This window comes from Lynx rufus, unplaced genomic scaffold (genome assembly GCF_022079265.1).
Source record: "Lynx rufus isolate CCGP_SWC_20201006 ecotype Redwood Valley unplaced genomic scaffold, mLynRuf1.p SCAF_9, whole genome shotgun sequence".
NCBI classification, from domain to species: domain Eukaryota; kingdom Metazoa; phylum Chordata; class Mammalia; order Carnivora; family Felidae; genus Lynx; species Lynx rufus.
The window spans coordinates 102,754,949-102,782,942 of record NW_025814897.1 but is presented as its reverse complement, the minus strand read 5'-3'; the positions used below and the strand labels follow the sequence as shown (position 1 = coordinate 102,782,942).

Here is a 27,994-nt window from a genome sequence, read left to right as displayed (position 1 = left end):
CCCCATTTCCCATGGTTTGAGGTACAGCCAGGAGGTTGCTTTTGTCTGTACAGGGGGATCGGGACAGGATGCTTTAGAAATAATCCCTTAGAATGCTGGAGGTTTGTTGAAATTTACACTTTTTTATAGTCTCCTGTTTTATCTTAAAACTTATGCAAATTTTGAGCTCCACTTTCTACTATATTTATACTTATTTTTAACATCGAAATGAGGCTTTAAAATCACAAAGGTAAAGACACCATCTTTGAGAATGAGGGACCCTCCAGGAACTTCCACCTTTTTTATTCCAGGCCGACACCTCTTTATGTCCCTGGGACAGCAGCCTTAGAGGCTAGAGCAAGTCACAGAATGGAGCGGGGGTGGAGGGGGGGGTGCAGGGAGGGGCGCTGACATTTGTTGAGAATCTGCCTGTACTTCACAGGTTATCTCATTTCGTCCTAACTATAGCCCAAGAGGTTAGTGTCTTCACACTGTTTTTGTAGGTTGAGGAAAGCCCAGACAGGTTAAAGCACAAGACCAAGGGCACACGGTTGGTAGGTGTGGAACTGAGCTTGAAACTTGGACACTCTGACTGCTGAGTCCTAACCACAGGCCTGCCAGGGCGGTTAGGGACAGAAAGGAGGTCCCAAGCTTCTCAGCCCAGCCCAGCTGTCCTCACAGGGCTGAGAGTGACCTCAAAAGCCTTGCTCATCTCCCCCACCCCAATCCACCCGCGGGTGTGTGTGTGTGTGTGTGTGTGTGTGTGTGTGTGTAACTTTGGAGGACCCTCAAATGTTAGTGCTGAAGACAGTATCACAGATGAACTGCCTCTTTGTCCCAAATTATCTTTAGAAGTTAATGGAACAGACTAATCCACCCATTTCATAGATGAGAAAACACGTCCAGAGGGGTCTGGAGACTTGACAAAGTCACATAGCAGATCCCTGGCTGCTGTAGCCCAGACTCCTGGCTTCTAACACAGTTCCCTTTTTGCAACATTCTAAACCAGAATTGGACAGCACCCACCAACGGGTTGGGCGGGTTCCCGGAGGGCCTACCTGGGTCTCACTGCTCACCATCCCGCGCCTCGACTTTCCAAGTAATCTGGTGGAGGGCGATCGCGCGCGATCGCGAGCGATGGATCCCACCCGCCCCGGGTGCTGGCTGGAAGAGGAAGCAAGGTATGTGGGCCGGGGGATGGGTGTGCCCAGCAGGCGGCGCTGCGGGGCTGTGTCCGGGATGCGATGGAAGGGGTGGGAGGGGGCGGCGAGCCTGGAAGGGAGCCCCCCACACCCCTCCCCACACACAGCCTCCCCACGGGTGGGTCCTTCCCGGGCCTCGACCCCCAGACTCCTACCCTGGCTTGCACTGCCCTCCTTTGAGATCTCATGCCTTCCCTATCCCCACCCTTGCAAGCGTTATCTGCACCCCCACAGATGCCCAGACGGAAGGAGTGGGTCCAGACGTCGGCCGAAGCCCAGCTGGGGCTTCGGACGGGGTGGGCGTTGCCGGCAGAAATCCCGGCCTCCCGGGGGAGGGGTGGAGAGCTTGGGGAGGGGGCTGGGCAGGGGCGGAAGCGAGCTGGAGCCGTGTTTGTCGCGGCGCTGCCGAGTGGAACAGATGGCTGGGGAGGGGAGAGGGTACGTGGCGGGGGGTGGGGGGGGGGGGGGAAGGAGGGGTGCGGGGGCCGGAGGATGAGGAACGAGGAATTTCGACGCCCTGAGTCTCCCAGGAGAAGCCCCCCTCCCCATCTCTTCCCAGGAAGAGGGGGGTAGCGCCGGCCTTTTCCCGGAGAGCCTGGCCTCTGGCCTGCGGCGGCCCCGGGCTGCGCCGCCCGCCGCCCCAGGGCGCGCCCCTTATCCCTGGCCCCCCTCTGGCACGGGCCCGGCCGGCGGGGTCAAGGCCGCCTCGAGCCGCCCGGGGCGCTAGGGTTACGGGGGCCGCACTCCGAGGGGCGAGGGGGCGGCGGGAAGCCAGCTCCAGAGCTGGGAGCGAGTTCAGGGATCGTAAATAGCTGAGGGAAAACGTGTTAATTGGAACTTTATGCAGATGAGCTGGGACCCGGGGCTGGGGGGGTGGAGGGAGGGAGAAGGTCAGGCGGGTGCGGGACCCGAGCCCAGTTCCGAGGGGAGGGGAGGGGAGGGGAGGGCTCTGGCTCGGGACTGATGGGTGAGTATCCTCACGTCTGTGTGGTGGCTTCCCGGGAGGGCCGCGCGTCCCTGCAGGCGAGGCTTCCTGCCTGAGCCCCCACCCCAGAAACCGAGAAGACTCTTCCGGCGTGTCCACATCCCACGTCCAGAGGTCCGGGGTCTCAAATCGCCACGAGGGTGGGGAACACCTTGCAAGTGTCTGTTTCCGCTTGTGGCTGCTTACCTTGGGTCTCACTGCTGCAGTGTCCCCACCCCTGTGGGTCTCCGGGTCTCACTGCTGCAGTGTCCCCTCCCCTGTGGGTCTCTGCGACCTCCCTCTGACTCCTCCATCCTTTATTCCCCATCCCTGGCAACAGCCTCTTCCCCTCTGGAGTGTTGTCTGTTATTTCCACCAAGTGTGTCTGGGGTGGGGGGCGGGGTATCTAACTTTTCTCCCTTTGCTTCCTTTCCCCTGTCTGCGGCCTCTCCCCTGCCCCTCCCCCCACCTTTCAGGTGTTTCTCAACCCTTAGGATGCTTGGTGACCCCCCCTCGCATACACACACACAGTTCTAGGGTCCCCCCCCGCCCCCCAGTAATCCGATTCAGCAGGTCTGGGGGGCTCCGGAATCTGCACTTTAGCAACTTCCCACCTAGATCAGATGGAAAAGACCCTCGTTTTTAGAAACACTGGCAGGGAGTTGGTGTGCTGGAAAGACTGGGCCAGCTTCCTTCAACAGCCCCCCACTTCCAACCCTGTCTCCATGCTCCTGACCTCACCTCTGCTCAGAATGGCCATTCTGGCTTCTGGTGTGACCCGACCAGCCGTGGAGAAGGTGCCAGAAGGAGGGAAGGAAGGAAGGAAGGAGAAAGGGAGAGAAAGAAAGAAAGGAGCCTGCACCTGGCTCTTCTCTCTCTGAGTAGGGTCTTCTGCTTCCTGTCGGCCCCTTCCCCTCAGCTGGACCATCTTCCTCTCTTACTCCACCAGCCTGGCCTCTCCTTCTCACTTCCTTTCCTTTTTGCCACTTCATCTGAAGTTTCTAGGAAGGCCAAAGGGTCACTGGGGGAGAGTGGCAGGCCCAGCCAGAGTCCCCACCTCCAAAAGAAAGGGGCAAGAGGCACCTCTGGTGTTGGAAGGAAACGGAGGAGGGAAGCCGGACTTGAGGAAAGGGGACAACAGCAACCATGTAGGTCACCTTTCCAGGGGGGTATTGTACTTATTCCCCACAACAGCTCAATTTAAGCAGGCGGTACTGCCCCCAGATCACAAACGAAAGACAAAAAACACAACGGACATTCAGAGAGGTTAAGTAAGTTGTTGCAGGTCACACAGTAAGTGGGAGAATAACTAGGTCATTCGCCTTCCACTTCCCCTGAATCATTTCTCCAGACGCCACTGGTACACGTCCCTGGCCTGTCCTCCCTGCCCCCCACCCCAGGGGCAACGGGGATGGGGAAGGGCATCATGTACAGGAACGAAAAGAGATGCTCAGGTTTCGGAACATCTGACAGGTCTGGCTGGACGTATTAAAAATTCATGTAGAAACCTGACCCCAGCCGGACCTTGGGTCTGCCACCTGGACTGTACCCGGCCTTGTGGCCTCTCAGAGGCTGGTGGGCAAACTTCCCTTCCGCAGTGTCCTGCAAATCTTTGTATTTCAGAGGAGAGGGGTTCTCTCGTGGATCAGGGATCTAAAGTCAGGAGCCAGCAGCTCAGAGAGCAGGGCTGAGAACCCTTCCCCCTACTGAGTGTAAGAACCTTAGAGGCTTAAGGGCTTATAAAGGCCGTCATCTGGCGTCCTTCTCCTGTTCCTCTCCCCAGGCGGCTGGCTGCTCACGTTCAGTTCACGTTGACAGAAGCCTGTTTGTGATTCCCAAGGTGGCCAGTGGGGGGCAGCCGTCTGCTTCGAGGTAGCCTGAGCCCGAGCCTCTCTGCTGCAGCTTTGAAGGACAGTCAAAGAACTCCCACTGAGAAGGTCAGAGAGGTGCAGACTGGGCCTTGGAGAAGGGGTCTGGCTGGAGTCTGGAATCTGAGGAGCGGGGGAGAAGCGTCCTACTTTGGGGGAGATTGAGGAACTTTGAGCTTTGTGGGTTTCAAGTGCATGATCCAATCATTCTAGCTTTTTTAGAGTGAGGATTTGGGGTGAGGCCATGAGAGAAAAGGCTAGAAAGGCAGTTGGCACCAGACTCTGAAGGGTCTTTGATGCTCTGCTAAGGCATTTTATCTGTAACCTGTAGGCAGTAACGACGCATTGTAGGTTTCTGAGTGACATAAGGACATAATGCAAATTTTGGTCAGATGAATCTGGCCACCATGGGCAGGCTGGGTGGGAGGGAGAGACTGGATGTAGGAAAACCAGAGAGGAGGTTATGGCTATTTTCTTCTGTATTCTAGGCATGAGGTAATGAGGAGATGAAGCAGGGAGGTGGTGGGGGGATGGAAAGGAAGGGGTGGGTTGAGACAGAACTGGGTAAATGAGCAGACACAGGACATTAGAGAGAGGAGTTAAGCACAGCCAGCCGGGGGGCCTGGCAGACAATGCAGAATGTGGGTAGAGGTGAACGATGCTTTGTTTCCTTCCAGGGTGGGGAGTCTTGGACAAATCCCTTCCCCTCTCTGGGCCTCAGTTTCCCCATCAGAGCACCGGCGGTTGGACTCGACGGTCTTAACAGCCCCTCCTGTTTCAGGGTGTGGGGTTCAAGGCTGTGACTCTGAGTTGTTTGGAGACGCTGGGGGTCTGTGCCAGTGAGTTCTCTGGAGGTGGTCGGTGCACGGAGTCCTGTTTTGGTGGCCGTGCGGCTATGCGTGCACGCCGGTATTTGGGGTACATCTGCCTGTCTGTGGGACCCGTGGGTGTCAGCCTGCCTGCACGTGCTCCGTAGCTCTGCGTTGTGTGAGTGTGTGTGAGAGAGCGTGTGAGCGTGGGTGTGCACGTGATGGGCGTCCGTGGGTCTGTCTGGGCTGGTGGGGGTGGGGTGGTGGAAAGAGGCTTTGCTGTAGGTTTCTTCCTGAGGCTCACACACTCCTCTTGCTTTCACTGTTCTGAAATAGAATCTGGACCGAAGGCCCATGAATATTTCACAACGATAATTCTGTGACCTGGACGGCCTGCATCTGATTTCCCAGCACCCTCCCTTGCCCTGCCCAGCCCCCAGCAGCTCGTCCTCCATCAGAGCTCTTGGCCCCCTGGTCCTCAAAGTCAGCCTGACACAGGCACCTGGGAGACCCCCGACCCAGAGCTCCCCAGGTTCCTGACTAGCTAGCCGCTTTCGCTATCTCCCCACCCACCCCACACACTATCCAAAGTCGGCCTGCCTCAGGCCTTCAGTGTCCACTCCTTCCTGTTTCTGCCTCCTCTCCTGGCCAGCCTTCTGACTTGCCCGGCCAGAGTCACAGAACCTCAGCACCCCTCCCGTCTGAGCGCTGGCATCTGGGTCCCCTCTCTTGCCACTCCCACCCCCCAAGGTAGCTTCTTAATCCTAAATGTAAACCATCCACCTTCTCCCCAGGTTGCTCTGGTGAGACTCACTCCTAGGCTCCATCCCAAGTCCTTCTTAGTCGAGCTTTTTCCTTCCCCTCAGTCTCCCCTTCACACACTGGAAAGATGAAGCTTCTGGTCATACCTCAAGCCAGCAGGACACCCCAACTTGGGACTCTTGTCCCTCTGGTCACCCTAGGACCTCAGTCTCTCTTCTAACCTGCTTGCAGAACTGCTTCTCCGACCTGGTCCATCCCACCTTGCAGGAGCCAAGGGAAAGAGAACATTGACCTGTAGGGTTAGGCTGTACACTGCACAAAGGCACTCAGCCAACAGGGCCAGCGTGAGCTGAAATTCAGCCTTAGGCTCCGCTTGCTAAGGTGTTTGCTGTGCTGTGGGGCTGGGTTCCCCCGAGGAAGCCATGTTTGGGCTGGCTGTGACCGTGGATGTCTGTTATTTCTCCTTGCAGGGTGAGGTGAGAAATGCTCTTCCCTCCTGAAGGAACAGGGCCTGCGAGGGAGCTGTTAACCAGGCTGCAGGCCTTCCCCAGGGTTAGCTCCTCAGGGGCCAGACAACCCAGGGTGGGCTGTAGCTGCCTCTCTGGGACAAATGGGGAGGTGAGGTGATGTCAGCCCCTACTCCTGGCTGTCAGATTTCACCTGGCCTGCCTGAGGCTCCGCAAACACCCCTCTTCCTCAGTCTTGAGCTTCTCATCGTCGGGGAGCAGCATACACACGGGCTCCAGCCAGCAAGAAGCGCTTTGATGGCATGGGATGGATCCCCTCTCTCTAACCCTCCTGGCCCTGAAATCCCGATGGTGCTAAGCCCTCTTCCCTCTTTTGAGGTCCTGAGCCAACAAATCTTACAGAAGAAGGTAAAATAATAGAATTTTTTAATAAATTTTTTTTTTTTTTTCCCCAAACAACTTATGTTGATCTTCACCACACGGGGGCCACGGTGGAGAGGAAAGTTCTCTCCGGGCACCCTAAAAAATGTCCCGGGTAGACTTAGGAGAAAAGTATTCCTCCCGTGTCGGGAGGTTGAGGGGGGCTAGGATAAGCAGGGGCCTCGGGTTAGCCTGGCCCCAAGTGAGGCATCCCTCCAAAGGGCTCCTGGGTGGGGCTCCCTTCCCGGGAGCTTCCGAAGGCTCTGCTGGTGGAAGATGCTCTGCGGACGAAAGCCCCTCTCGTCCACGGTGGGCACTGGGAGAAGGGGACAGCGGCTGCCTGGGGTGTCCCACCCCAGCCTTGGGGTGGGAAAGAGTTAATGGCCGGAGTTGGGGAGAACAGGGCTGAGCCACCAGACGCGTCCTGACTTCCGGGGCTGCCCTGAGCCAACAGCCCAGGAGGCAGGGAGAGGCCTGGCCAGGCCGGGTCCCCTGGGAAGAGAGGAGAGGGGAGGGGACAGGAAGGCAGCAAGGCCGGGGGCGGGGCTGGGCGGGGGGGGGGAGGGGCCTCTTCAGTCTCAGCACCGCAGTCAGAGGTGGTGGGGCGCCAGGAGCAGGAGGCAAAGCAGAGGGGTGGGCAGCCCGGCCGAGAGCGCGGGGCCGCGGGAGTCCGCGGGCGCCTGGCAGGCAGCGCCCGGGCACGTCTGCTCCCCCCGCTGGTCCTCGCCCCCGTAGCCCCCCCAGTAGTCGTCCTCTGTGGGCGCGTCCCCGCCCTGGCGCCCCCGCGGGTCTTCGGCGGGCAGGTCTCGGTAGAGGGTGGAGGGGTCGGCGGGGGGCGCCCCGGCCTCGGCCACCCCGTACAGGTGGTTGGACGAGCTGTTGCCGCGGGCGCGGCTGCCGGGCCGCGTGGGCGCGGCGGGCGGGCAGGCCTGGAAGTCGGCGTCGCGGAGGGCGCGCAGGTCGCGGCCCTGGCGCTCCGGGGGGGTGGCGCAGGTCACGTCGGAGCTGGACACGCGCGCGCGCTGGAACCAGGCCCAGAGCGGCCGCGCGCGGCAGTCGCACGCCCAGGGGTTGGCGTTGAGCCGCAGGAACTCGAGCGCGGGCAGGTCGGCGAGCGCCTCGCCGGGCAGCGAGGCCAGGCTGTTGTTGAACAGGTAGAGGATGGTGAGGCGGCTGAGGCCGCGGAAGGCCGCGCGGTGCACGCCCTGCAGCCGGTTCCCGTGCAGCAGCAGCCGGTCCAGGCTGCCCAGGCCGCGGAACACGTGCTCCGTGAGCAGCCGCAGGCGGTTCCCGTGCAGGAAGAGGTGGCTCAGGTTGGCCAGGTCTGCGAACAGGTCATCCTGGGGGAGGGGAGGGGGGGGGACGGGGAGGAGGGAGAGAAGAGAGCGGTCCTTAGAGGCGGGTGGAGAGGAGGGAGGGGAGGGGGAGCGCTGCGGTAGACCGGAAAGGGTTTGACCTTTTGATTCGGAGTCCTGGGTTTGAATCCTGCCTCCCCTCACCCGCGGAGAGGGTAAGGTGGGGAACGCGATACGGTTGAGGGCAGTGGTTCTTAGACCGCTAGTGCTTTGAATCTCCTGCAGGGGCCTGCGTGCTGCCCCCTGGGTTCCTGATTCAGCAGGTCTGGGGTGCGGCCTGAGGCTCTGTTCCCGGGTGGTGCTGATGCTGCTGGTCCGAGGACCACACTTGGAGGAGGAGAACCCCGGGTTTGCTTAAGTATGCAGACGGGGCAGCCGGACTGCCTGACTTCAAGCCCTGGATCCAGCAGTCCTGACTGTGCCACTTGGGGCGAGTCTCAGGATCTCTGACTCAGTTTCTTCACCTGTGAGATGTGGAGATTAGATAAGCAACATACACTCAGTTCCTTAGAACAGGATTTCCACAGGGGTAGGCATTCTGTGGGTTGGCCATGATTGCTGATTTGGCCGTGCCAGTAATCTCTCTAAGCCTGTTTCCGCATCTATAAAATGGGGATGAGTGTGCCTCCTCCCGGGTTTGTTCTGAGGATTAAAGAAGACGATGCACACAAAGAGCAGATGGGTGAAGTGCTGGGCACAGTGCCTGGCACATTGGGATTCGGTCCAGTGAAGCCCACAGGCTCTGGAGTGACAGCCCAGGGCTTCGGATCCAGCTTGCCCTCTTTCCAGCTGCGTTACATCGGGCACGTTCTTTAGCCTCATCTAGCCTCAGTTTCCTCAGCATGTATAACCCAGAGAACAACCTGAGGGTTAGGTGAGATCATGCTGGAAGGATACAGTACCCACTGGGCACACAGACCACCACCAATAAACGGTGGTTATTACGACAGTAGGGTCTCAGTTACAATTAGGTCCATCCCTTTTCCTCTAACAGAGAGGAGCTTCGTGGGGCCCAAAAATTCTGCTATTCTACTTGGCTGGGAAATTAATGGCACCAAGCATCAGCCCCCCTCCCCCCACCCCCGGAGGCAGCAGGGAAGGGGAAGGAAACCTGCTGTCTGATGCCCTGCATCACTGGTCCCCTTCGAGGGGCTGCCCCGCCTGCCTGCCTGCCTGCCTGGGGCTGGGGGGGGGGTCCCAGAATCAGGCCAAGTTAGTGCTGGAAGGATCTTGAGCTCTGATTCAGAATTAATGGGGGTGAGGGAATAGGTCTAGGTATGCTGCACAGGGGAGGGTGGGTAGGAGGCAGGGGGGTGGATTCTGCATTTTATCCAGCTCACCAGCTTGGTGATGGCCAGCCAGACTTGGGAGTCAGTGCTCTGGGGTCCACCGGCCCAGCCACTCTTTATGGAGGAAAGCACAAAGACCCAGAGAGATGAAGGGCCCAGGACCCCAGCACTGAGATCCACCCCTCTGTGCGGGACATCGCTGTGGTCAGCAGGCCCAGGAAGTCTAGTTCCCAGCGATAAGAGCATACGCTGTGCTCAAGGCAGCTCACCCCTGGGTCCTGTTTCCAGGCTGTGGTTCCCACCGGTTCCTGCCGGGGGGATGATCCCGCCCATCCCACTCAGGAGCCCGGTCGCTGGCTCTCAGGTGGGGGGAGGGCGTTGACTCCTAGCCCACACCCACAGCCTCCAACTTCCTGAGCTCCCGCATTTGCTCGCCCCCTCCCATCTGCCTTCCGCCCTCTCTGCTACAGGAACTGAGCCTGCCAAGAACCCTCTTCTTGGCCACATTGAGATCCGTCCCCTCAACCTTCTTGGCTGTCTCTGACACCAGCGTTCTCTGCCCCCTGCTGCCACCACCCCGTGTGTCCAGCTCAGGTCTCCAGTGGGCTCTCTGCACAGCTGTGGCCTCAGCCTGTCCCTGTCTGGCCTTCCTTGTCCTTGTCTTCCTGGCCGCCCCCCCCCCCCCAAGGAGTGGGCTCTGAAACCCTTCCACTGAGACACCTAGTTAGGGTTTCTGTTTTTTTTATGGAGTGTTAGCAATAGTGGGCCCCACCCAGAGATCCCTGGTCAGGATCAGTATGGGGCGGGAGTAGAAGCAGAGGTAATCGGCACTTTGGGGACTTCCAGAGGTCAGGAAGGGAGCACCAGAGGTTCAGACAACCCAGAAATTCAGGCGCCTTTGACCCACAGTCCCAACTTGGGGGCTATAGAATGCCTTAATTCCCGCCTCTTCTCCTTGCCCCCTTTTCCCTCTTGCAAAAGTCCTGGCCTTCCCCTTGCTGAGCCTCCGTCTGGGGGTCCGCACCCCTCCCCTCATCCAAGCTGTTGCCAAATCCCACAGCCACTTCCTGGGCTGCAGCTCTCAAATCCGGGCCTTCCTCTCTCCCTGTTCAGACGTTCTCTGTGCATTAATAAGCTCTTGACTTTCACAGCCCTCACCCTCACCACCACCCCACCCCCCCACATCACCCCCTCCCTCAGGGCTGAGAGCGGTTGCTAAAGTCATCCACATCCATCTCGGAAAACCACATTTCCCTCACCTCCCCCCAGGTCAGTTCACAGCTCCCTGCATCCATTTGGAATCGCAAGGCAGCATCCCTGCCCTGCCTCCCCCCCCCCCCCCACCCGGCATTCTGCTCTTCACTTTGCCTTCCACCCTCCCAGCTCCAGTCTCTGGCGTGCTAGCCGCTGGGCTGTGTGACCTTGGGCAGCTCCACGAACCTTTCTGGGCCTCAGGTGTTTTCATCGTGAAACAAGGGACTGGAGATGGTTGATCATTAAGATCCAACCTCATCTGATATTTATGAGTAAGTGAGTCCTGGAATGTACCTCATTCATTCAACAAAACTGTATTGAGTGTCTACTCTGTGCCAGGCACCCCCACTCACAATGCTCACCAGTCTGTGCCAGGTGTCACCGTCATCGTCTGCGTCAGCATCGTCAAGCAGCTGACTTGCTGAGCTCTCACTGTGTGCCAAGCTCTGTGCTGCCCAGTCCCATGTAGCAACTCCATCATCGCGACCCCACGAGGCCGATAACATTATTATGTCCCTTCCAGAGAACAGGAGAGTGGGGCTCCCCGAAGGCAAGCCACTTGGCTAGGGTCCACCAGCCGTGTATGGTGGAATGTGGATGTGGACTCTGGGGTCAGGCGGACGGGGGCCAATGCTAGGCTACGCTCCTCAGCAGTTGGGTGACCTTGGACTGGTGCCTGAGCTTTGCTGAGGGTCAGCATCCTCAGCTGCTAAATAGGGGGAATGACGCCTACCCTGAGCCGCCCATCGTGCGGAGCCTTTTGCAAGCAGCGTGTGCTTTCGCCCCCACAACAAACCTGTGAGGCGCAGGTCATGTTCTCCACCTTACAGATGGGCCCGGTGAGGCTCAGAGTGGTCAAGTAACTTGCCCAGAGCCACACAGCAAATCAGAAGTGGACCTGGGATTCCAATTCAGATCTGCCAGAGTGCAGAGACTGCCCTTGCGTACCGTGCAGGCTGTAACGATTAGAGGAGAGACCTGGTGTCTCTATCATCTGGTTCTCCTCAAGTAGGACATCGGCTCCAGGAGAGCAGGGACACTGTTTCTGCTCGCCGCCAGAATCCCTCGCATATAGCAGGTGCTCTGTAAATATCCACTGATGAGCGAACCCCCCTGGTGCAGTGCCTGGCCTACAACAGACGGTCCATGAGAAACTCCACCCTATCCCACCTCCACCTTCCTCTTCCTGAAAGGCTGTGGCCCTCTCACCGCCTCCGAAGCTCCCCTCTCTGGGCAGGCGCCATCTTGGGTCACACCTGCACTCTGTGGATCTCACCCCCGCCCGCGTGTCTCCTCACCTGCCTATGGCATCTCCCAGGCAGAGGCTGGCTCTTTCTCCTCTATGAAGGGCCAGGTGCGAAGACACTTCCTTCCCATGATCCCCAGCACCGTTCACACCAAGGGGTGCCTGACACACATGTCCTGTTTCAGGGGACCCCCCGCCCTCACCGTGTCCACTCAAGGCCCCCTTTGCCTAGGCCTTTCCTGACCTCAGGCTCTGGCTGCCATTCGTGGCCTGAGGGTCGATGGAGGGTCATGTCATCATGACATGATTTATTCTGCACTGAACTATGTGCTTTATATACACAAATGCATTTGCTTTTTACAGCCGTTCTTTGTGGCAGGTATTACTTTTATCCCCCCCCCCTTTTAAAGATGAGGAAACTGAGGTTCGGGGGGGGCACCTTGCCTAAAGTTCAGTAAGTCGGAAAATAGAGCAGGGGGATTCAAACTCGGGCCCTCGGGCCCCAAAGTCGTCATTCTGAACCAACTGATCTATATTGCTAAGGAGGTCAGGGGCTCCGTAGGAGTAGTTGTTGAACTACTGGCTGTAATAGGATAATGATGATAGCACCCGCATTGAGTGTGGCTCGGGGCTAAGTGTTCCACCTTACAAAATGTCCCAGATAAATGTTAAGTACCATCACGATTGCCATTTTAGAGACGAGGAAATGGAAGGCCAGGAGGTTGAGTAATTTGTCCTAAGTCCTACGGGAGCCAGGATTTGAACCTCGGTTTAGCAGACTCCAAGGCGCGTGCTCTCAAAGGGGAGCCCACACTGCTGTACTTCCTGTGCCCGGACAGAGCCCGGTGGAGAAGTCTGAGTGGACGCAGGCTCGAATGCCACCCGCCCTTCCTGGTTGAGTGGCCTCAGGAGCTTCTATCCCGTGTCCCTATTGCCGGGTTCCCGTGAGGCTCAGCGAGATGGTGGGACACGCTAGCCCCCTGTCACGTGGACTCTGTGCAGTGGTTTAAGAGACTTCGCGGGAAGAGTCCTTATATCTACAAAGTCTTTGGGACTCTCGGCCTCCACTTCCTCATCTATGGAGGAAGCAGCCTCCAACGGGGCTACGGAAATGAGGTGAAGTGGCCGAATAGACTTCATACACCCTGAGATCCGAGGCGAATTTAGGCAGGCAGGAAAAGGGAGGGAGTATTCTGGGACCCACTCATGGCCTCAGGATAATCCATGAGGTTGACCCAAATCTCCAGGATTGGGTCCAAGATGGGCCATTTCACCAAGACCAATGTTAAATGAGGTTTGTTTCTCTTTTTAAAATAGTGTTTTAACAAGCATTTATATAGTGCTTACCGTATGCCAAGCACTATTCTAAGTGCCTTACAAATTATTCATGCACTGAATGCTTATAAAATCCCTGGGAGATGGGGGCTGTTGCTGCCCCCGTTTTACAGATGGGCAAACTGGGGTTCAGGACGGTCAAAATTTGTCACACGCCTGTAAACGACACCAGAGTCGATGCCTGTCGATGCCTGTGCCAGACGCACAGTGTGCCCACTGAGCAGTAGTGGATGCTACTGTTATCATTATTTTTGCAGTGATAATAGCCATGACAAGATTTCCAGCATCCTCTGCATTTTTCTTCTTGTCTGTCTCCCCCCACTAGAATGCTATCTCTGAAGGCAGGGAGCTTGGTCTGTTTTGTTCCCTGCTGAGTTCTCGGCACCCAGCCCATAATGGGTGCTGGACGCAGGTTTGTTAGGGTATTGTCATTAACTCTGTCCACGTCAACACTGACCTGATGTTCAAATTGGCACACTGGTGAGACCAGGCAGGCACCGACCTGGGGAGGAGCAAGAGCCTTCCAGGCTTATGTGGGGAGAGGGGAGAATTTGGATGTCCTTGCCCCCTTTCCAGCCAGAGGCTATGTAGCCAAGGGAGGAATTTCTTCCAGAGTGGTTTGGAGGGTGTGTGATTGCTTCCTGGGGAAATAGAACGGGAGGATCTGGCTGTCAAACAGTCAGCATAACAACAACAATAAACAATATTTAGATCAATGACAATAACAATAAATAGCAATTACTGTTATTCCTTCCGTTTCCAGAGCATCCATTTTCCAGCTACTTAACAGCCCTTTACCCTTTTGTTCTCCTTCTTTCCTTGCACTGGGATGCCAGGTCTGGGGGACAGGAATCCAGAAAGGGGAGGACTTGCCCTCGTCCCATTACCCAGTGAGCTGGAGGGAGGCAGAGCCTCCCATGGGGCATAATGGTAGGGGCACTGCCCTCTTGCTGTTCCTCCCCGGGACGTGGGAGGGTGTGGGGGCAGGTGAGAAAATCAGCCACAAAGGCCTTCGGGCTGGGTGCCCGGTGAAAGGCAGAGCCCCCCGAAGGCAGCCAAGGGGGAAAGGAGGGATCACAGAAAGAGACACACACATACACCCAGACAGACATGGGGGAGTGTGTGGGGTGGGCGTGTGAAGGGAGACAGACAGAAGAGGCAGAAGAAGACAGATGGGGGAGGCAAGTTGGTGAGAGAGGCAGAGAGGGACAGAAAAGGATAGACAGACAGACAGCTGGGCAGAGGGAGACAGATGGGGGGTTGGAGAGTTAGTGAGAGAGGCAGCAAGGGACCCAAACAGGCACAGACAGGAAGACAGAGGAGAGAAAACAAAAGAGAACCCCGCCTGGAGAGAGTGAGAGGGACACGGAAACTTAGAGAAGGGGCAGGGAAATAGAGATGCTTTGGCAGGAAGGGTGTCCCCATGGGCACCTGGACGGAGCAGCCCGGGGTCCTGGGAGAGCTCTGCGCATGCGCGCGCGCCCCGGGCGGGGCCGGCTCACCTGTAGGTGGAGCAGGCTGTTCTCCTGGAGGTAGAGGTACTGCAGGCTGACCAGGCCGCGGAAGATGTTGCCGGGCAGGCTGCTGAGCTGGCAGCGGTACAGATGCAGCGACTGCAGCCGCTCCAGGCCCTGGAAGGTGTCGGGCTCCAGAGAGCGCAGGTGCCGGTTGTCGCCGAGGTCCAGCTCCTCCAGGGCCTGCAGGTGGCGGAAGGTGCCCGGGTAGATGGTGGAGAGGTTGTTGGAGAAGAGCCACAGGGTGAGCAGGCTGGGCCCGAAGGTGCCGGGCCGCAGCGTGCGGATGAGGTTGTTCTGCAGGAAGAGTCGCTGCGTGCTGGGCGGCAGGGACAGCGGCACCGAGGAGAAGTTGTTGGCCTGGCAGCTCACGGTGGGCGGGGACGAGTAGCAGGTGCAGAGCATGGGGCAGCTGGGGGCCGCTGGGGGCAGGGCCAGGAGCATCAGCAGGAGGCCGGCCGAGGCGGGACCTGCGGGGAGAGGGAGGCGGGTCTGGGTGGGCTGCGGGCCAGCGCGGGGTGCGGGGGACACCTCACCGCAGGGCTTCTCGGGGAGGGGTTCTGGGTGCATCCCTAGAGTCGCGAGAAGCCCCAGCCACTTCTGATTTTTGAGGCTCCTGGTGTGTTAAAAAATAAAGAGATGCCAAGAGGGCACCGTAGACAGCGAGGTTTAACGTCGTTTGACGAGTGGTGGTCTTTTCTCAACTGGTTCCACCGTGGTAGGTCTGGCCATGTGGACTGCCAGGGCTCCCTCCCCCCGCCCCGCCTCGGTGTGGTGCGCCTGATGGTTCTTTGCTGCCGGGGGCAGTCCTATATGATGTCCTATTTCGGGTATTCCTCTACCCGCTAGATGCCAGTCACACCTGCCCCCTGGTTATGATAACCAAAATGTCTCCAGACATTGCCAGATGTCCCTTGGGGAGTGAGTCGCCCCCATTTGAGATCGGCTGGAACTAAATTGAGAGCCTTGGTGAATCTAAGGCCCGTGCATGGTGGCCCTCTCTGGCTGACCTGGGGTCTGGCCCTGCAGCCCCCTCCCTCACCTGCCGGCAGCTTTCACCTTTCACCTTGGAAGAACCAGGGCCTCTCCAAGCTGGAAGGGCCCTTAGGGACCAGGGGCAAGTGCGTTTCTATCTGGGGCCAGCGGCCGCCTGCAACAGAATCAGCCGGGTGGTCCTGGAAAGATTGCAGCATCGGAATTCCTGGGGGGCAGCCTGGGAATCTGCATGTTTATACCACACGCTGTTCTCATTCGAAGTCACTTAAAGATGCATATACGTATATTTATTTTCAAGCAACTTGAATCCTGGAAATAGCTCAGCCTTCTTATGATACGGATGGAGAAGCAGGCCTAAGGGCCTGGGGCTAAAGAGCCGAGTCTAGGCCCCCTGTATCCCTGTGCAGGACCCCCTCATCCATCCCTGTCCCCTGGTCTTCTTGCCCTCCCTGCAGCTCGTAAGCTTGTGGACTGGACCTAGCTTGACCTCTGCCCTTTACCATGACTTCCAGATGACTCCTGGGATTTTCTGCTGGCACGTTGGCCTGGGGTGAAGGGGAGCCTTCACCCCACAACCCGGACACTGATTCCCTGGGCACACATAGACTGAGAGCCTTCTGCTTCAAGCAATGTACTAGGCCCATGAAGGCCGAGGGGAGGAAGATGGGTGCTTGGACCCAGGACCCGAGGTTTTCTGGGCTTTCTGGGCCTCAGAGACTCCAGGGAAGAGACCGAGGGTCTGTGAGTTTAAGTGGTGCCTTGTGCTCTAGAGGTTGCCGTGTGGCGTGTGTGTGTGTGTGTGTGTGTGTGTGTGTGTGTGTGATGGTAGGCAAGGGGTGTGGCATGGGTATCTGGACCCTCTGCCACGCCTCCTCGCCTGGGGGGACACACAGGTGCGGGGGCGGGAGACCCCATGCCTGATGTGTGCGGTGTTCCTGTTCCCCCACCTCGGGCGCCACCCCAACTCTGACCGGGCCCCTCCTGGCGCTGTGCGGTGCGAGCGTGCGAGCGTGTGCCGGCTGCACTCCGCGTGTGTGTGAGTGCGGCCCCGTGCGTGTGTAGGCTGGGTGTGATGTAATACTCAGTGACACAGCGGCTGCTGTTCCGTTCCTTCACACCACCTCCGCGTTTCTCGGCCCTTCTCACCCCTCCCCCGTGCGGCGTTTCACGATTACTTTCTCCTCCTGAGTTTTTCAGAGCCACGTGGGGTGGAGGGGCGTGTCTCTCACCCCTCATCTGAACCAGGCGGGGGGAAGGGAGCGCAGCAGGGAACCCTGGGTGGGTTTCACGAGGACTGAGGTTTGGGGCTTAGAACAGGAGATCTCAGAGCTGGAAAGGTCCTCCAGGCTCATCGGGTTCAAGTTCTTATTCTATGGAGGGCACATTGGGGCTCAGAGAGGGCAAGGAACTTGCCCAAGGTCACACAGTAAAGTGGTTGACGGGGCAAGGACCAAAAAGGAGTCTCCTGATGCCTGGCCAGGACACTTCTCTTCTTAGCAGTCCCCCTCTGAGCTTGCTTCCCCAAGGACTTGACACCAGGGGAAGTCAAATCCTTTTTCTGATCCTTAATCCCACCCCTTATCCACAAGCTCAAAAGAGAGTGTGAGCTCTGAAGGCCACAGCCCTCCAGAGAATTAGGGAGCTCTTCCCTCAGCCTCCAGGGCTGCCCGGTACCCCAGGAGAGACAGGGGAAGGATGTGCAATCCCACCGCTCTCCAGAGTCAGGGGCCACTCACTGGCCCCAGGGTCTCCTCCAGCCTAGAGGCCAAGGGTGCAGGGGCTGACTCACAACTCCCTGGCCCCCTGCTTGCCCACATCAGGGGCCTCCTCTCTTCTTTCCCCATGCCCCCTCCACCTGCCCCTGTATCCGCCCCTCCATCACGGCCCACTGCCCCAAGTTGGAGCTGGTGTCCCCTGCAGGGTCTTTGAGGAGGGGCCCTGAGCAGGGGGCCCCTCTGTGACAGCTGCTGCGTAACAGTGACTCTGTTACCATTTCTGGCCCTCTCTGCCGTGCAAAGCAGCTGTAACCCAAGGAGCCTCATCCATAATTCAGGCTGCGGCTCTCACTGGAGGCAAGGAGGAGGGGAAGGTGGGGGGCGCTGGGTTTCTCTGCCCCCCACCCCTGGCCCTTGCTGGAGCGCTCCTGGGCAGAGGCAGTGGGGGCTGGCGGGCTGCACCTCTCTCCCTCCTCCGCCCTCGGTCTGTGCCCGTGGTGTGAGCCCTTTTTCTTCTCGCCACACGGCCCCTTCCCCACCCCCTGCTTCCCACGGCTCCTCACCATTACTCCTTCCCTCCAGGCCTTGTCTCCTTTCCCTCCCTGAGGACCACATGTCTGCTCCCAGCTCCCATTTTGTGACTCCCTAGCAAAGGCCAGGGCAAGATACAGAGCGTCGGGGCTGGAAGGGGGAGTGGGTACGTCAGTGGCCAAAACCCTTATTTCACAGGCAGTGCCACTGAGGGCCGGAAAGGGGAAGGGTCAGTTTCTGAGTGAGCAGCTCAGGCCTCCTGACATGAATGTCTGATAGTCTGCCTTCGATATCTTTCTTGAAGCCTTCAGTTCACTGAAGCCCTCACTACTTATAAGGGACAGAGGAAAGCTGGTGGTGACAGCCTCCCCCACCTCTTGGCTCACCCCGTCCTCTCTCTTTCCTCCTCTTCCTTTTTTCTAAAGTCAGCAGGTGATGGCTAGAGCCGCAGGGGAGCGCAGAGCAGGGGTGGGCAGAAGCCATCTGTCATTAAGCACCTACTGTGCTCCAGGCACAGTATTTCTACGTAGAGAAATGGTGTCTTTATGCATACAGTATAATGTAACATAGCCCCGTGAGGTCAATATTATTGCCCCCAATTTTCAGGCGAGGGGAGGGAGGCTCAGGCACAGAAAATGAGTTGCCCCAGGTCCTGCAGCTGGAGACCCCATATCATCCACAGAACCCACACCTGAGTGTGACAGTCACTGCCCTTAAGGTAAAGGGAGACAGAAACTGCACCCAGGTGCACGGGGCTGGGCCAGCCATGATGCCGTTCCGGGTGAGAGCAAAGAAGGGACCCAGGCTCTCTGCAGATTTCCTCTTCTGGGCTCCAGCTTGTGGCTACTTTAAGGGACGGCCCATTTTGGAGTCAAAAAGGAATGACTAGTGTCCAGGAGATAGGGCGAGGATTGACCTGCCGGGGGAGCGGAGAGAGGCCAGTACATGGTATCGATCCCGGAAGGCTGAGGGGCCCGGAGCCAAAAAGTATCCATTCACCGAGAGACCATTGTCAAGGACTCTGGGCTATCACCCTGGAGTACCAAGGCTCAGGAACAAGGTTCTCACCCCAAGAGCCACCTTTTAGTCCCGAGGCTCTGGTGAGAGAAGGAGCTTGAGGAGGAGGAGGTGGATGGACTCTGGGTTGGGGGGCAGATGCCAGGGTGCTAACCCAGCGGGCAGAGTGGCCCCGGGAAAAGATGCCCCCTGGAAGGGGCATCCAGGGCTCTGGCTCTGCGGGAAGGGCACAGGGTCCCAGATGAACAACAAACGGTTCCAGACCCAGAAGGCTGGGAAAGGGCTGCGGCCTGGCAGGCAGATGCTGAGGGGGGTAGGGGCTGAGGAGGTGGGGGCGCAGAGAAGGATGGAGGTGGCAGTGATGCCTGTGACGCAGGGGCCTGGGGAAGCACTGATGCGGGTGACGGAGGGTTAGAGCTGCTGCAAACAGCTTCTCACTCTGCCAGAATGTGACACCCCAAAATAAGCAGCCGCCAGGGTGGCGGTGGCAGGATCCGACGGCGGGGCCCAGAGATATAAATGGCAGCACGCAGCCAGCCAAGGTGCCCACCTCTGGAGGCTGCCACCCCACTCGAATGTCCTCACCCTTGCCCCCTCACAGCCACCCCCAAGGCCCCGAGCTCAGAGCTCCCCAGGCTGGCCCACCGACCACTGCCTGGGAGAAGGGACGTGCCAGGCAGGTGCTTTGGGAATGGAGGGCTTCCCACGTGGAAGTGGTTACCAGAAGCCTCTTTGTCTCATCCCTAGGCAGCCCCCTCTGGTACCTCTCTCCCTGCTAGTCCCCTTCCTCCTCTTCCTTCCCTCCTTCCTTCCCAGCCCCAGCCCCAGCCCCAGCCCCTCTCCCATTTATGGTTCCCTATCCGTGATCCTGGTGTTCATCCTGGACCCTCTTCCTGGCTCCTGACACCCCATCTCCATCCACCACCCCTTTCTGGTTTCTAGGTTCCCCGTCTTCCCACTCCCCTTTCCTTCCTGGTCCCTAGGGTCCCAGCCTACCTCCCTCTTTCCCATTACGCATCCTCCTTTCCCGATTCTGGGTCCCATTCCCTCGTTTTCTCTCCATCTCTCTCCGAACGAAACGTGGTCTCCCCTTTCCTTCTCTCTTCCTGGGCCTCACCTGGGTCCCACTTCCCTCCAGGTTTTTCCCGTCTAACCTTTATTCCTCCTCCTCTTTCTCCGTCTCTCCCCTAAACCACTTTCTCCATCACCGACTGCCTCTTGCTCTCCCCCTCTCTCTGACCCCTTCCCCACCCCACCCCCAATCTCCGGTCCACACCCTAGTTTGTCACTCAGTCCGTGAAACTCCCCCCCCCCCTTTCTAGCGCCCTCCATCTGTCTTACCAGGCAGGGCCTTTTGGGTTTCCCTCCGAGCCTCCCATCCTCCCAGACAGCCCCCCTACCCACACCCCCAGTCTTCCCAGGTGACTGGAAAGTGCTGAGGCACGGGGCACGAGGAGTTGCTGAGTCGGCGCTTCCCCAGCCGGCCAGAGTCCTCAGCGTCCCCCGGAGCAGGTGGAGCCCGGACCGGGTCCGCCTGCCCCTGCGTCCCCCCTCGGTCACGAGCTACCCGCACCTCCCAGCAGGCTCGAGCCGGGTGCGCTCCTCCAGCCGGCCACCCTGGGCGCGGGGGCGGGGCCCCCAGCTAAGCTCTCCCCCCCATCCCCAGGCTCCTTCCCACCCCCACGACTGCCCCACCCTCACGCCCGGGGGGGAGGGGGCACCCGGCTCCCCTCCCCGGGTTGCCCTCGGCCGGCCGGCGGGCTGAGGTCCCTACCTTGCAGCAGGCGCCCGAGCCCGGGCAGCATCTTGTCTCGACGCTCGGGGGAGGGGGCGGCGGGGGGAGGGCGCTCCCACTCGCTCCCTGAGCCCGCCGGACGGACGGCGGGGACTCCGCGGGGCTCCGGGAGGGCCCGGGAGTCCCCGGGCTGTGTGGCCGGGCCGCGAGGCTCTACCCTGCGCCCCCCGGGTTGCGGGCCTCGGGAGGAGCCATCGGCCCCGACGGGACGGGGCGGGGCGCGACGGGGCTGGGAGGGCTGGAGCTGGCCGTCGACGCCCGGTGCCAGCGCCCCCCAGCAGCGCGAGCGGCGCGCGAGTCCGTCAGTCCGTCGGTCCGTGCGCCCCGGCTGCTCGCCGAGGGAGAGTGGGGACAGCGAGGATGCACTTCCCAACCACCCCCACTCCTTCCCGCACTCGCTGGCTCCTCCCTCGCTTCCTAGCCAGCCGACTTAACCCTCTCCTGGCCACTAGGAGGCGGGCGCGGCTCTCCAGCCCCCTCCATCCCGACCCCCTCCCCCCCTGGGGGAACCCGGAGGACGGTGTTCGATCGCCTTCGCGAAGCCTTGCTTCGAGAGAAATCCTTTCCTGGGGGAGGGGGGCGGCGGCGGTGCAGTAGTGTGAGGGAACCCTGTGGACTTGTCCAGTCCCCCCTCCCAACTTTCCCGGAGGAGATGGGCTCCTGGGTCACCTCTCCTTCCTGCCGCGTCCCCAGCGCCAAAGTCCAGGCCTCCACATTTCTCTTTCCTGGGAGAGCTCCTAGATTCCACTTTCCCTTCCGTTCGCAGACCCCAGGCCCGGAGTGTGTGCGACTAGAAGAATAGCATATGCAAGAGTTTGCGTGTGCAAGATGGAGAGTATATGAGCGTGCACGCGCGCACAAGGACACTTGTGAAGGTGTGACTCTGGAGTGTTTGCGCGCGACCTTCTAAACGGGCCCGGGGAAGAGGGGGGCACGTGAGTGTGCGGATGGGTGAGCCGCGGAGTGCCCACCAGCGTGCGGGGCTGCACTGGTGGGAAACGTGAGGAGTGCTAGAGTTTGGCGCGAGTGAACTTGGGATGGCTGGCAGGGGGATAGGGCCTGGGTGTGTGTGCCCTTAATGCGTTTGCGAGCGGGTGCAAGTTTGGGTGCGCGTGCGAGTGTGTGCATTTTTATGTGTGAGTGTGATGTGACCTAAAGGGAATATCTCATCTCCTGCGTGGGGAAGAGACCACTGATTTTACACGAGCTGCTTCTTCCTCTAAAAGAGGATTGCGTTCTGATCCCGACGGAGCCCCTCGCGCCTCGTGTGGCCGCGTTCGAGGCTATACCATCCGATCCGTGACCTAAGCGTCTCCTTACAAAGACAACGAGGACAATGACCCCGGCCTCGACCCCGCCCCGGGCGCCCAGCATCCGGCCCTAGGAGCCGCCCCGGCTCCGGACAGGCGCGCCGGCCATGGGGGAAGGCGCTTCGGGGACGGTGGCCTTGCGGAACCCGAGGGGTAGGCGCTGCGGGAGCGGCGCGTGCCGCCCGGGCCAGGGCCATCTGCGCGCAGCCCCACCCGAGGAAGCGCGAGAGCCCCGGGCGGCCGCTCCCGGGAGCACAGAAAAAGAACCCCTCGCCCCCGCTGCCTCCTCTCTGGCTCCTCCTCTCCTGTCGGTGCCAGAGTCCAACGCAGCCCCTGGCATACAGTCGGCGCTTTATAAATGCCGGTTTCTTTTCCCCATTCATTCCCCGCTCCACCCATAGTCTCTCATTCTTCCCTGGCTCTCATTCGACTTCTCTCACTTTCTTCCCCCACCCTTATTCATATTTTGTAGTCTCTGTCTCTCTGTTCCACCCCCCCCCCATTCCTTCCTCTCTCCCTCCTGCTTCTCTCCCTGTCATTTCCTATCTTTATGCATCTGCCTCTATCACTAACTTCTCTGTCTCTCTCACCGTCTCTCCGTGTCTCTGTAGCCTCCCTTCTGTCCCATGGCCCTCTGCCTCTCTGCCTCTACATCTCTGTGTCTCTTGTCTGTTTCTCGGTGTCTGCCTCCGTCTCCCCACCCCCATTTCATTGGCAGGCTCTCGGCAGTCTTGCACCTGGACGCTCGGGCGCCCCCTGCCGGTTTGTCGCCTGCCCTTCCGGGGCTCTCTCCTCACCTAATGTCCTTTGCCGCGCCTCTCTGGTTCAGGAGAGGCAGGAGCGGAAAGGAGCGTCTCTGGGGCTCCAACCCCCCTCCCATCTCTAGAAGGCAGGAATAGGCCCCGGCGTTTCCTGGGACCCACCCTGCCGAGGCCCCGCGCCTGGGAGGAGGGCCTGGAGGGGGCGGCGGGGAGGGAGTGTTGGGGGTAGCAGGGTGGGATTTGGCGTCCTTCCCCGGAATGAGCCGCGGCACAATCTGTCGCTGGGTTTGTTTGCCGAGCTGCCTCCGGAGCGCAGTGGGGCTGGCTCCCGGGGAGCGAAATATCACAAGATGCGGAGACAGACGCTGAGGGGCGGGTGGGCGGCGGGCTGACTCAGGTGTGCTGTCATCGGCTCCCTGGGCCCGCGCTCTTCTGAGAGGGGTGGGAGGACCCCTGGCCCCCAACACAGGCCAGCACGCGAAGCTGGGAGGGGAGCCCCCATCCCGGGGTGAGATGCAGTTGGAAAGGGGTGCTCCCGCCCATAATCCTTGGCTCCGTGCCTCTCCTTCAGGGCTTGGGAGCCCCAGAGACACCTTCCACTTGGCTGCCCCTCCGAGGGTCGCAGACCCTCTGCTCACATCCCATTGTACAGCTGTGCAGTTTCTTATAATTATCTGCTGACTCACCACTTTCCCGCATTAGACTGCCAGCTTTTTGAGGGCAGGAAACTCCTCTCATTCGTCTTTGTGTCCCCAGCAAATGCTCAATAAACCCTTCTGGATGGATGGATGGATGGATGGATGGAGGGTGGGTGGGTGGGTGGATGGTTGCTTTACAGGAAGTACCACAATGCATGTGGCCTTCCCTGTAGAGCGTTCTGACCCTTTGTTCCTCTCCCTGTCCACACCTGCATCCCCCTGCCCCCCCCCCCCGCTCCCACCCCCCCAATCCCACCTCCAGATGGTCAGGGAATTGGAAACCACTCTCCCTCCAGTCTGAAGACCAGCGTTCTCTAGGTGACCCTAAGTAAGTTACTCCTTTTTCTGGTCCTTCAGTTTCCTCATCTGTACAGTGGGAACATACTCATAAGGCTTCAGTACATCTCTAACCACTCAAAATATGAGAAAGTGCTTAGTAAAATGAAATTCTGACCCGTGTCTGTGGTGATAACCAATTGTCCTTACTGTTTTGGTGGTGGTTCTTAAGATCTTTGTCTCAGTGGAATCAGGCACCACGTGTGAACATGAGTTGGCTTCTACAGTTAGATGTTTTGACATCCGAGGGACTAAGCTGATGGCAAGATACAAAGGATGGTTGTGTCATAGGGCATCTGGGTCCATCCCTTCCTGGCTGGACACTTACTTGGCCAGTCTCTGGGGGTACTGGGTCCTCAGGACTCGCCACAGAGCTGGCCTGCCCTCTGGTGGCTGTATGTGGATCTGCAGCCCCAAGGGAAACCCAAGGAGCTTCAGGAATGGACTGATGGGATGGATGGATTTTCCCGGAGAAGGGGGAGGGTCCCTTGTGTGGAAAACGGTGGGCTTGGGAAAGGAGGTCAGGTACAGGAAACAAGACACTGGCACACATTAGGCGAGTCTCGACTTCCTCTACGAGTGCCCACTCACTAACAGCACTCCTACTCTCGCTGTGACCCCCAGGGCTCCTGTTTCCTCTGGGGGAACCCATCTCGTGAGTCCACAGCACGTCCCTGGCTCTTTCTGACACCTGATTTGGCAACTTCATTGTGTAGGACACTTGGCGGGCGGCGGCCGAAGTGGGGGTGGCTCAGGGGTCCAGGGCAGGTTCCTGCCGCGGCTCCGCTGCTGACTTAGCTCCAGGACGCTGGGCAGCGTATTTACCTGTTCTAAGCCCCAGTTTTCTCAGCCAGAAAATGGAAGGGGGGCAGTACTAGTTCCCAGGGCACGCGGTTGTCTGAGGATTAAATGAGATAAAACATGAAAGAACCTAACAGAGTACCTGACCCTGTGCTCAACAAACTCTAATAAAATTACTATTAATTGTCTTTTTCAGCCTCACAACAGCCTGCAGAAATAGATATTGCCGTCTAGTGGCAGAGGGTAGGGTGGGGACCCGAGGTCACAGCTGATTCTGGGAGTCGGTGTTGAGTTACAACCTGTTTTTTTTTTTTTTTTAAGTTTATTTATTTTTGAGAAGGGGGAAGGGGCAGAGAGAGGGAGACAGAGAAACCCAGGCAGGCTCCATGCCAGCTGCCATCAGCGCAGAGCCCAACACGGGGCTCAAACCCACAAACTGTGAGATCATGACCTGAGCCGAAATCAAGAGTCGGACACTTAACCAACTGAGCCACCCGGGCGCCGCTGAGTTAGAACCTCCTACCCCGTGTGTGTGTCTGGCCTCCACATCTCTCCCTCCCTCTGGCACGGACCAGCACTGCCTGGTGTGATGAACACAATCCAGGCCCGAGCTCCAAGTCCGGTTCTAGCCTGGAGCCAGCCTCCAAATGGCTGTGTATCCTGGGACAGACCTCTCTCCTCTCTGGGCGTCAGGCTCCCCATCATTGAAAGGAGCAGTGTGGACACTGGAAGGGTCCCCAGAGCCATGCCTTTGTGACATCCTCATTTCTCCCTCCGGAATCAGAAGCTACTGGAAGGCAGCCTCCCAGCTAGATCCTTTTCCATGCTGCCCTACCCTCTGCCCTACCCACACCCTTCCCAGCTCTGGGGGTGTGATGAGGGACCCACGGGCAGGTCAGAACTTCTAGGGACTGTCTGAGGCCCCTGAGCCTTTCAGTGACTGCGTGCTGGGGCGGGGGCAGGGCCTGCACTTTTCACCCAGAACCCTCCCCCCTCCCACCCAAAGTCCTACTCTGCCCGCCTAATGGGGACAGGGCTGCTTTCCAAAATCAGGAAAAAAACATAAAGCGAAGTAGTTTAAAGGGCAAGGGTGTTACAACATGTTTTCTCCTTCCCTGTTTGGTTTCTAGGGTCTCTGTCCGTTTATATTATTTATAACAGTTACTGGCATTTATTAACCACTTCATGTCATGAACTATGTGCACTGGCTCATTTAACATTCAGAGCAGCTCTATGGGGCAGGGTCTATTAACATCCCCTGTTTACCGATAGAGATTCCTCAGAGAGGTAGTATTACTCTTAGATCCGTCTTACCCAGGGGGCGCCTGGGTGGCTCAGTCGGTTAAGTGTCTGACTCTTGATCTCGGCTCAGGTCACGATGTCACGGTTCATCAGTTCAAGCCCCATGTGGGGCTCTGCACTGACAGCTGGAGCCTGCTTGAGATTCTGTCTTTCCTTCTTTTCTGCCCCTCCCCTGCGCATGCTTGTGCTTGCTCTCAAAGTAAATAAATAAACTTAAAAAAACGAAAGATCCTTCTTGCCCTGGGTCCCATGCTTTAAAGGGTTTTGTTCGGGTCCTCCTCTAGCCAGCATCCCTTCATGGGGCGTGAAGTCCCTGCAACCAAGGGGATATGCCCTCTGGGAGCCTGTATTCCCCTTCTAGACCATACTGTGGGTATCCAGAATTCTGGAATCTTTTGCTCAAATGGCCCAAATCTACTTCCAGGGCTTATGGGAGTGTCTTTTCCCGTTGGGGAGCTGTTTGCGGGGAGTAGCTGGAGCTTGGACATGTGGGTAGGATATTCCTACATAGGATGTATGTAAGGCCCTTGTTTGGGATGGAGCTATGTTTGGGAAGACAAGAGGAGGTGGCTGAGTTTGTGTGTAGAACTCCATGGAGTTAGATCATTCTATGTTTGAACCTAGTTTTCCAATGTCAGATTCCCTTGAAGAATGCAAAGGAACAAGGTTGGTGTGGGTAAGAGGCTAGGGGTACTTGTGGGCAGGGGTTGCCTGGCATGAACTGGTGGGGTGAGGAGAAACCTCCCAGCCTATGGTACCTACGTTCCATCTGCAGTGTTAAGCCTGCAAATGTTAGGGGCAGCCATGCTGAGATGTCATGTGACTTCATCAGAGCTGACATGACTAGGAATTTGTGGACCAAGCTCTGAATCCAGGTCTGTGTGAATCTTTCCTTGTTTCATGAAGCTCCATGCCAGTCTTGACCAAAAGTCAGAATTTTGGTTCCCTGAAGGTCTGTTGGTTAGAAATTTGGGTCCCATTGTGTCTGCTGGAGTTCCCTTCCTGCTGAAGAGAGCCTTCCTTTCTTACTAGAGTGTGAACTTGCCAAGCACAGGGTCCATGTTTTCTTTGACTTTATTTCATGCGCTGGGCACAGCCTTGGCACAGAGTAGGCACTCGGCAAACAGCGCTGACCTCCTGGACGCATGGTCTAGTAAATAATCATGGTGCAAGGTGCTGCTGGTTGCATTGACGTCCAGCAGAGAGGGCAAGTCTGGGATGGAAAGTGGGCTTTGGGAAGTATTGGGAAGGCCTGCCTGGGGGGCCGGGGGGCTATTAGATGAGCTGCTTTAGATTCTGTTAGACTGGGAACCCACATTATGTGTTGAAAGACTCTGATGATGCCCCCTTCCTGTTGCACCAATTCTCCAACCCCTCCCCTACCTCCAGGAGACCCCGGAGAAGGAAGGTGCTTATGGAACCCCTTTCCTGTGTGATTCCCTGTGGGCAGTGCTTTTTCTCATTTCTGTAGTGAATGGACAGGATAATTCCTTTCCCCTTAAATTCTGTGGGCTGAAGCCACTGAATTTGCGAGAGAGTGCATATGTGTGAAGGGCATTGTGGGAGACAGGGCAGAGAGCCACAAGCTCTCGTATGGGGGACACGGACCCGCCTACCCATTCCCACCACCCCTGCGCAGTTCACGCTCCTGCTATGGCATCAAGCACAGTAGCCACTGGCAGATTTCTCTGTCTCTCAACCCACTTACCTCAGTTAATCTCAAGGTTAATCCCCCAAAATGTAGTTGTAATCTGATGACCTCCTGCTCAGAAGCCTCCCATGGCCAAATCTGGCCAGCAAATGATTAATATCTATGAACTCTAAAGCGCTCAAATTAATAAGGAAAACCTTAAGACTTCAACAGACAAACAGGTGAAGGATATGGGCAACGATTTCACCCAAGAGGATAAGCAGAGAGTAAACAAATACTTGGAAAATAGTTCAACCTGTTTGTGATCAAAGAGATGGAAATGAAGGCAGTCTCAGGATAGCGTTTCCTACTTATTAAATTAGCAGAATTCATAAACACCATCACCCAGCGCTGGCAACGTTGGATGAAGTCTGTGTTCCTACATCTCTGGAAGCAGCATGCAAAACTCTGCAAAACAATCTAGTAAAATGTAACAGGAGCCTCAAAAACATTATTACCTTTTGACCCATTAATCTCACTTCGGGGAATTGATCTTAAGAACATAATTCAGTAGATGAAAAAAGGTCATGGAATGCCACTGGCATTATCCTTCTACATTTTTCCAGGCAGCGAGATGG

General features: G+C 57.9%; 1 protein-coding gene across 1 annotated transcript; it reads right to left on the bottom strand.

The window, feature by feature from the left end:
• Positions 1–7,061: 7,061 nt before the first annotated feature.
• RTN4RL2 (reticulon 4 receptor like 2) lies at positions 7,062–20,604 on the bottom strand. Its single transcript, XM_047070015.1, has 3 exons — positions 20,498–20,604; positions 14,453–14,934; positions 7,062–7,811 (listed from the first exon to the last, which is right to left on the bottom strand). The coding sequence occupies exons 1-3, from the start codon at positions 20,526–20,528 to the stop codon at positions 7,062–7,064; spliced, it is 1,263 nt and encodes a 420-aa protein (XP_046925971.1). The 5' UTR covers positions 20,529–20,604.
• Positions 20,605–27,994: the final 7,390 nt, after the last annotated feature.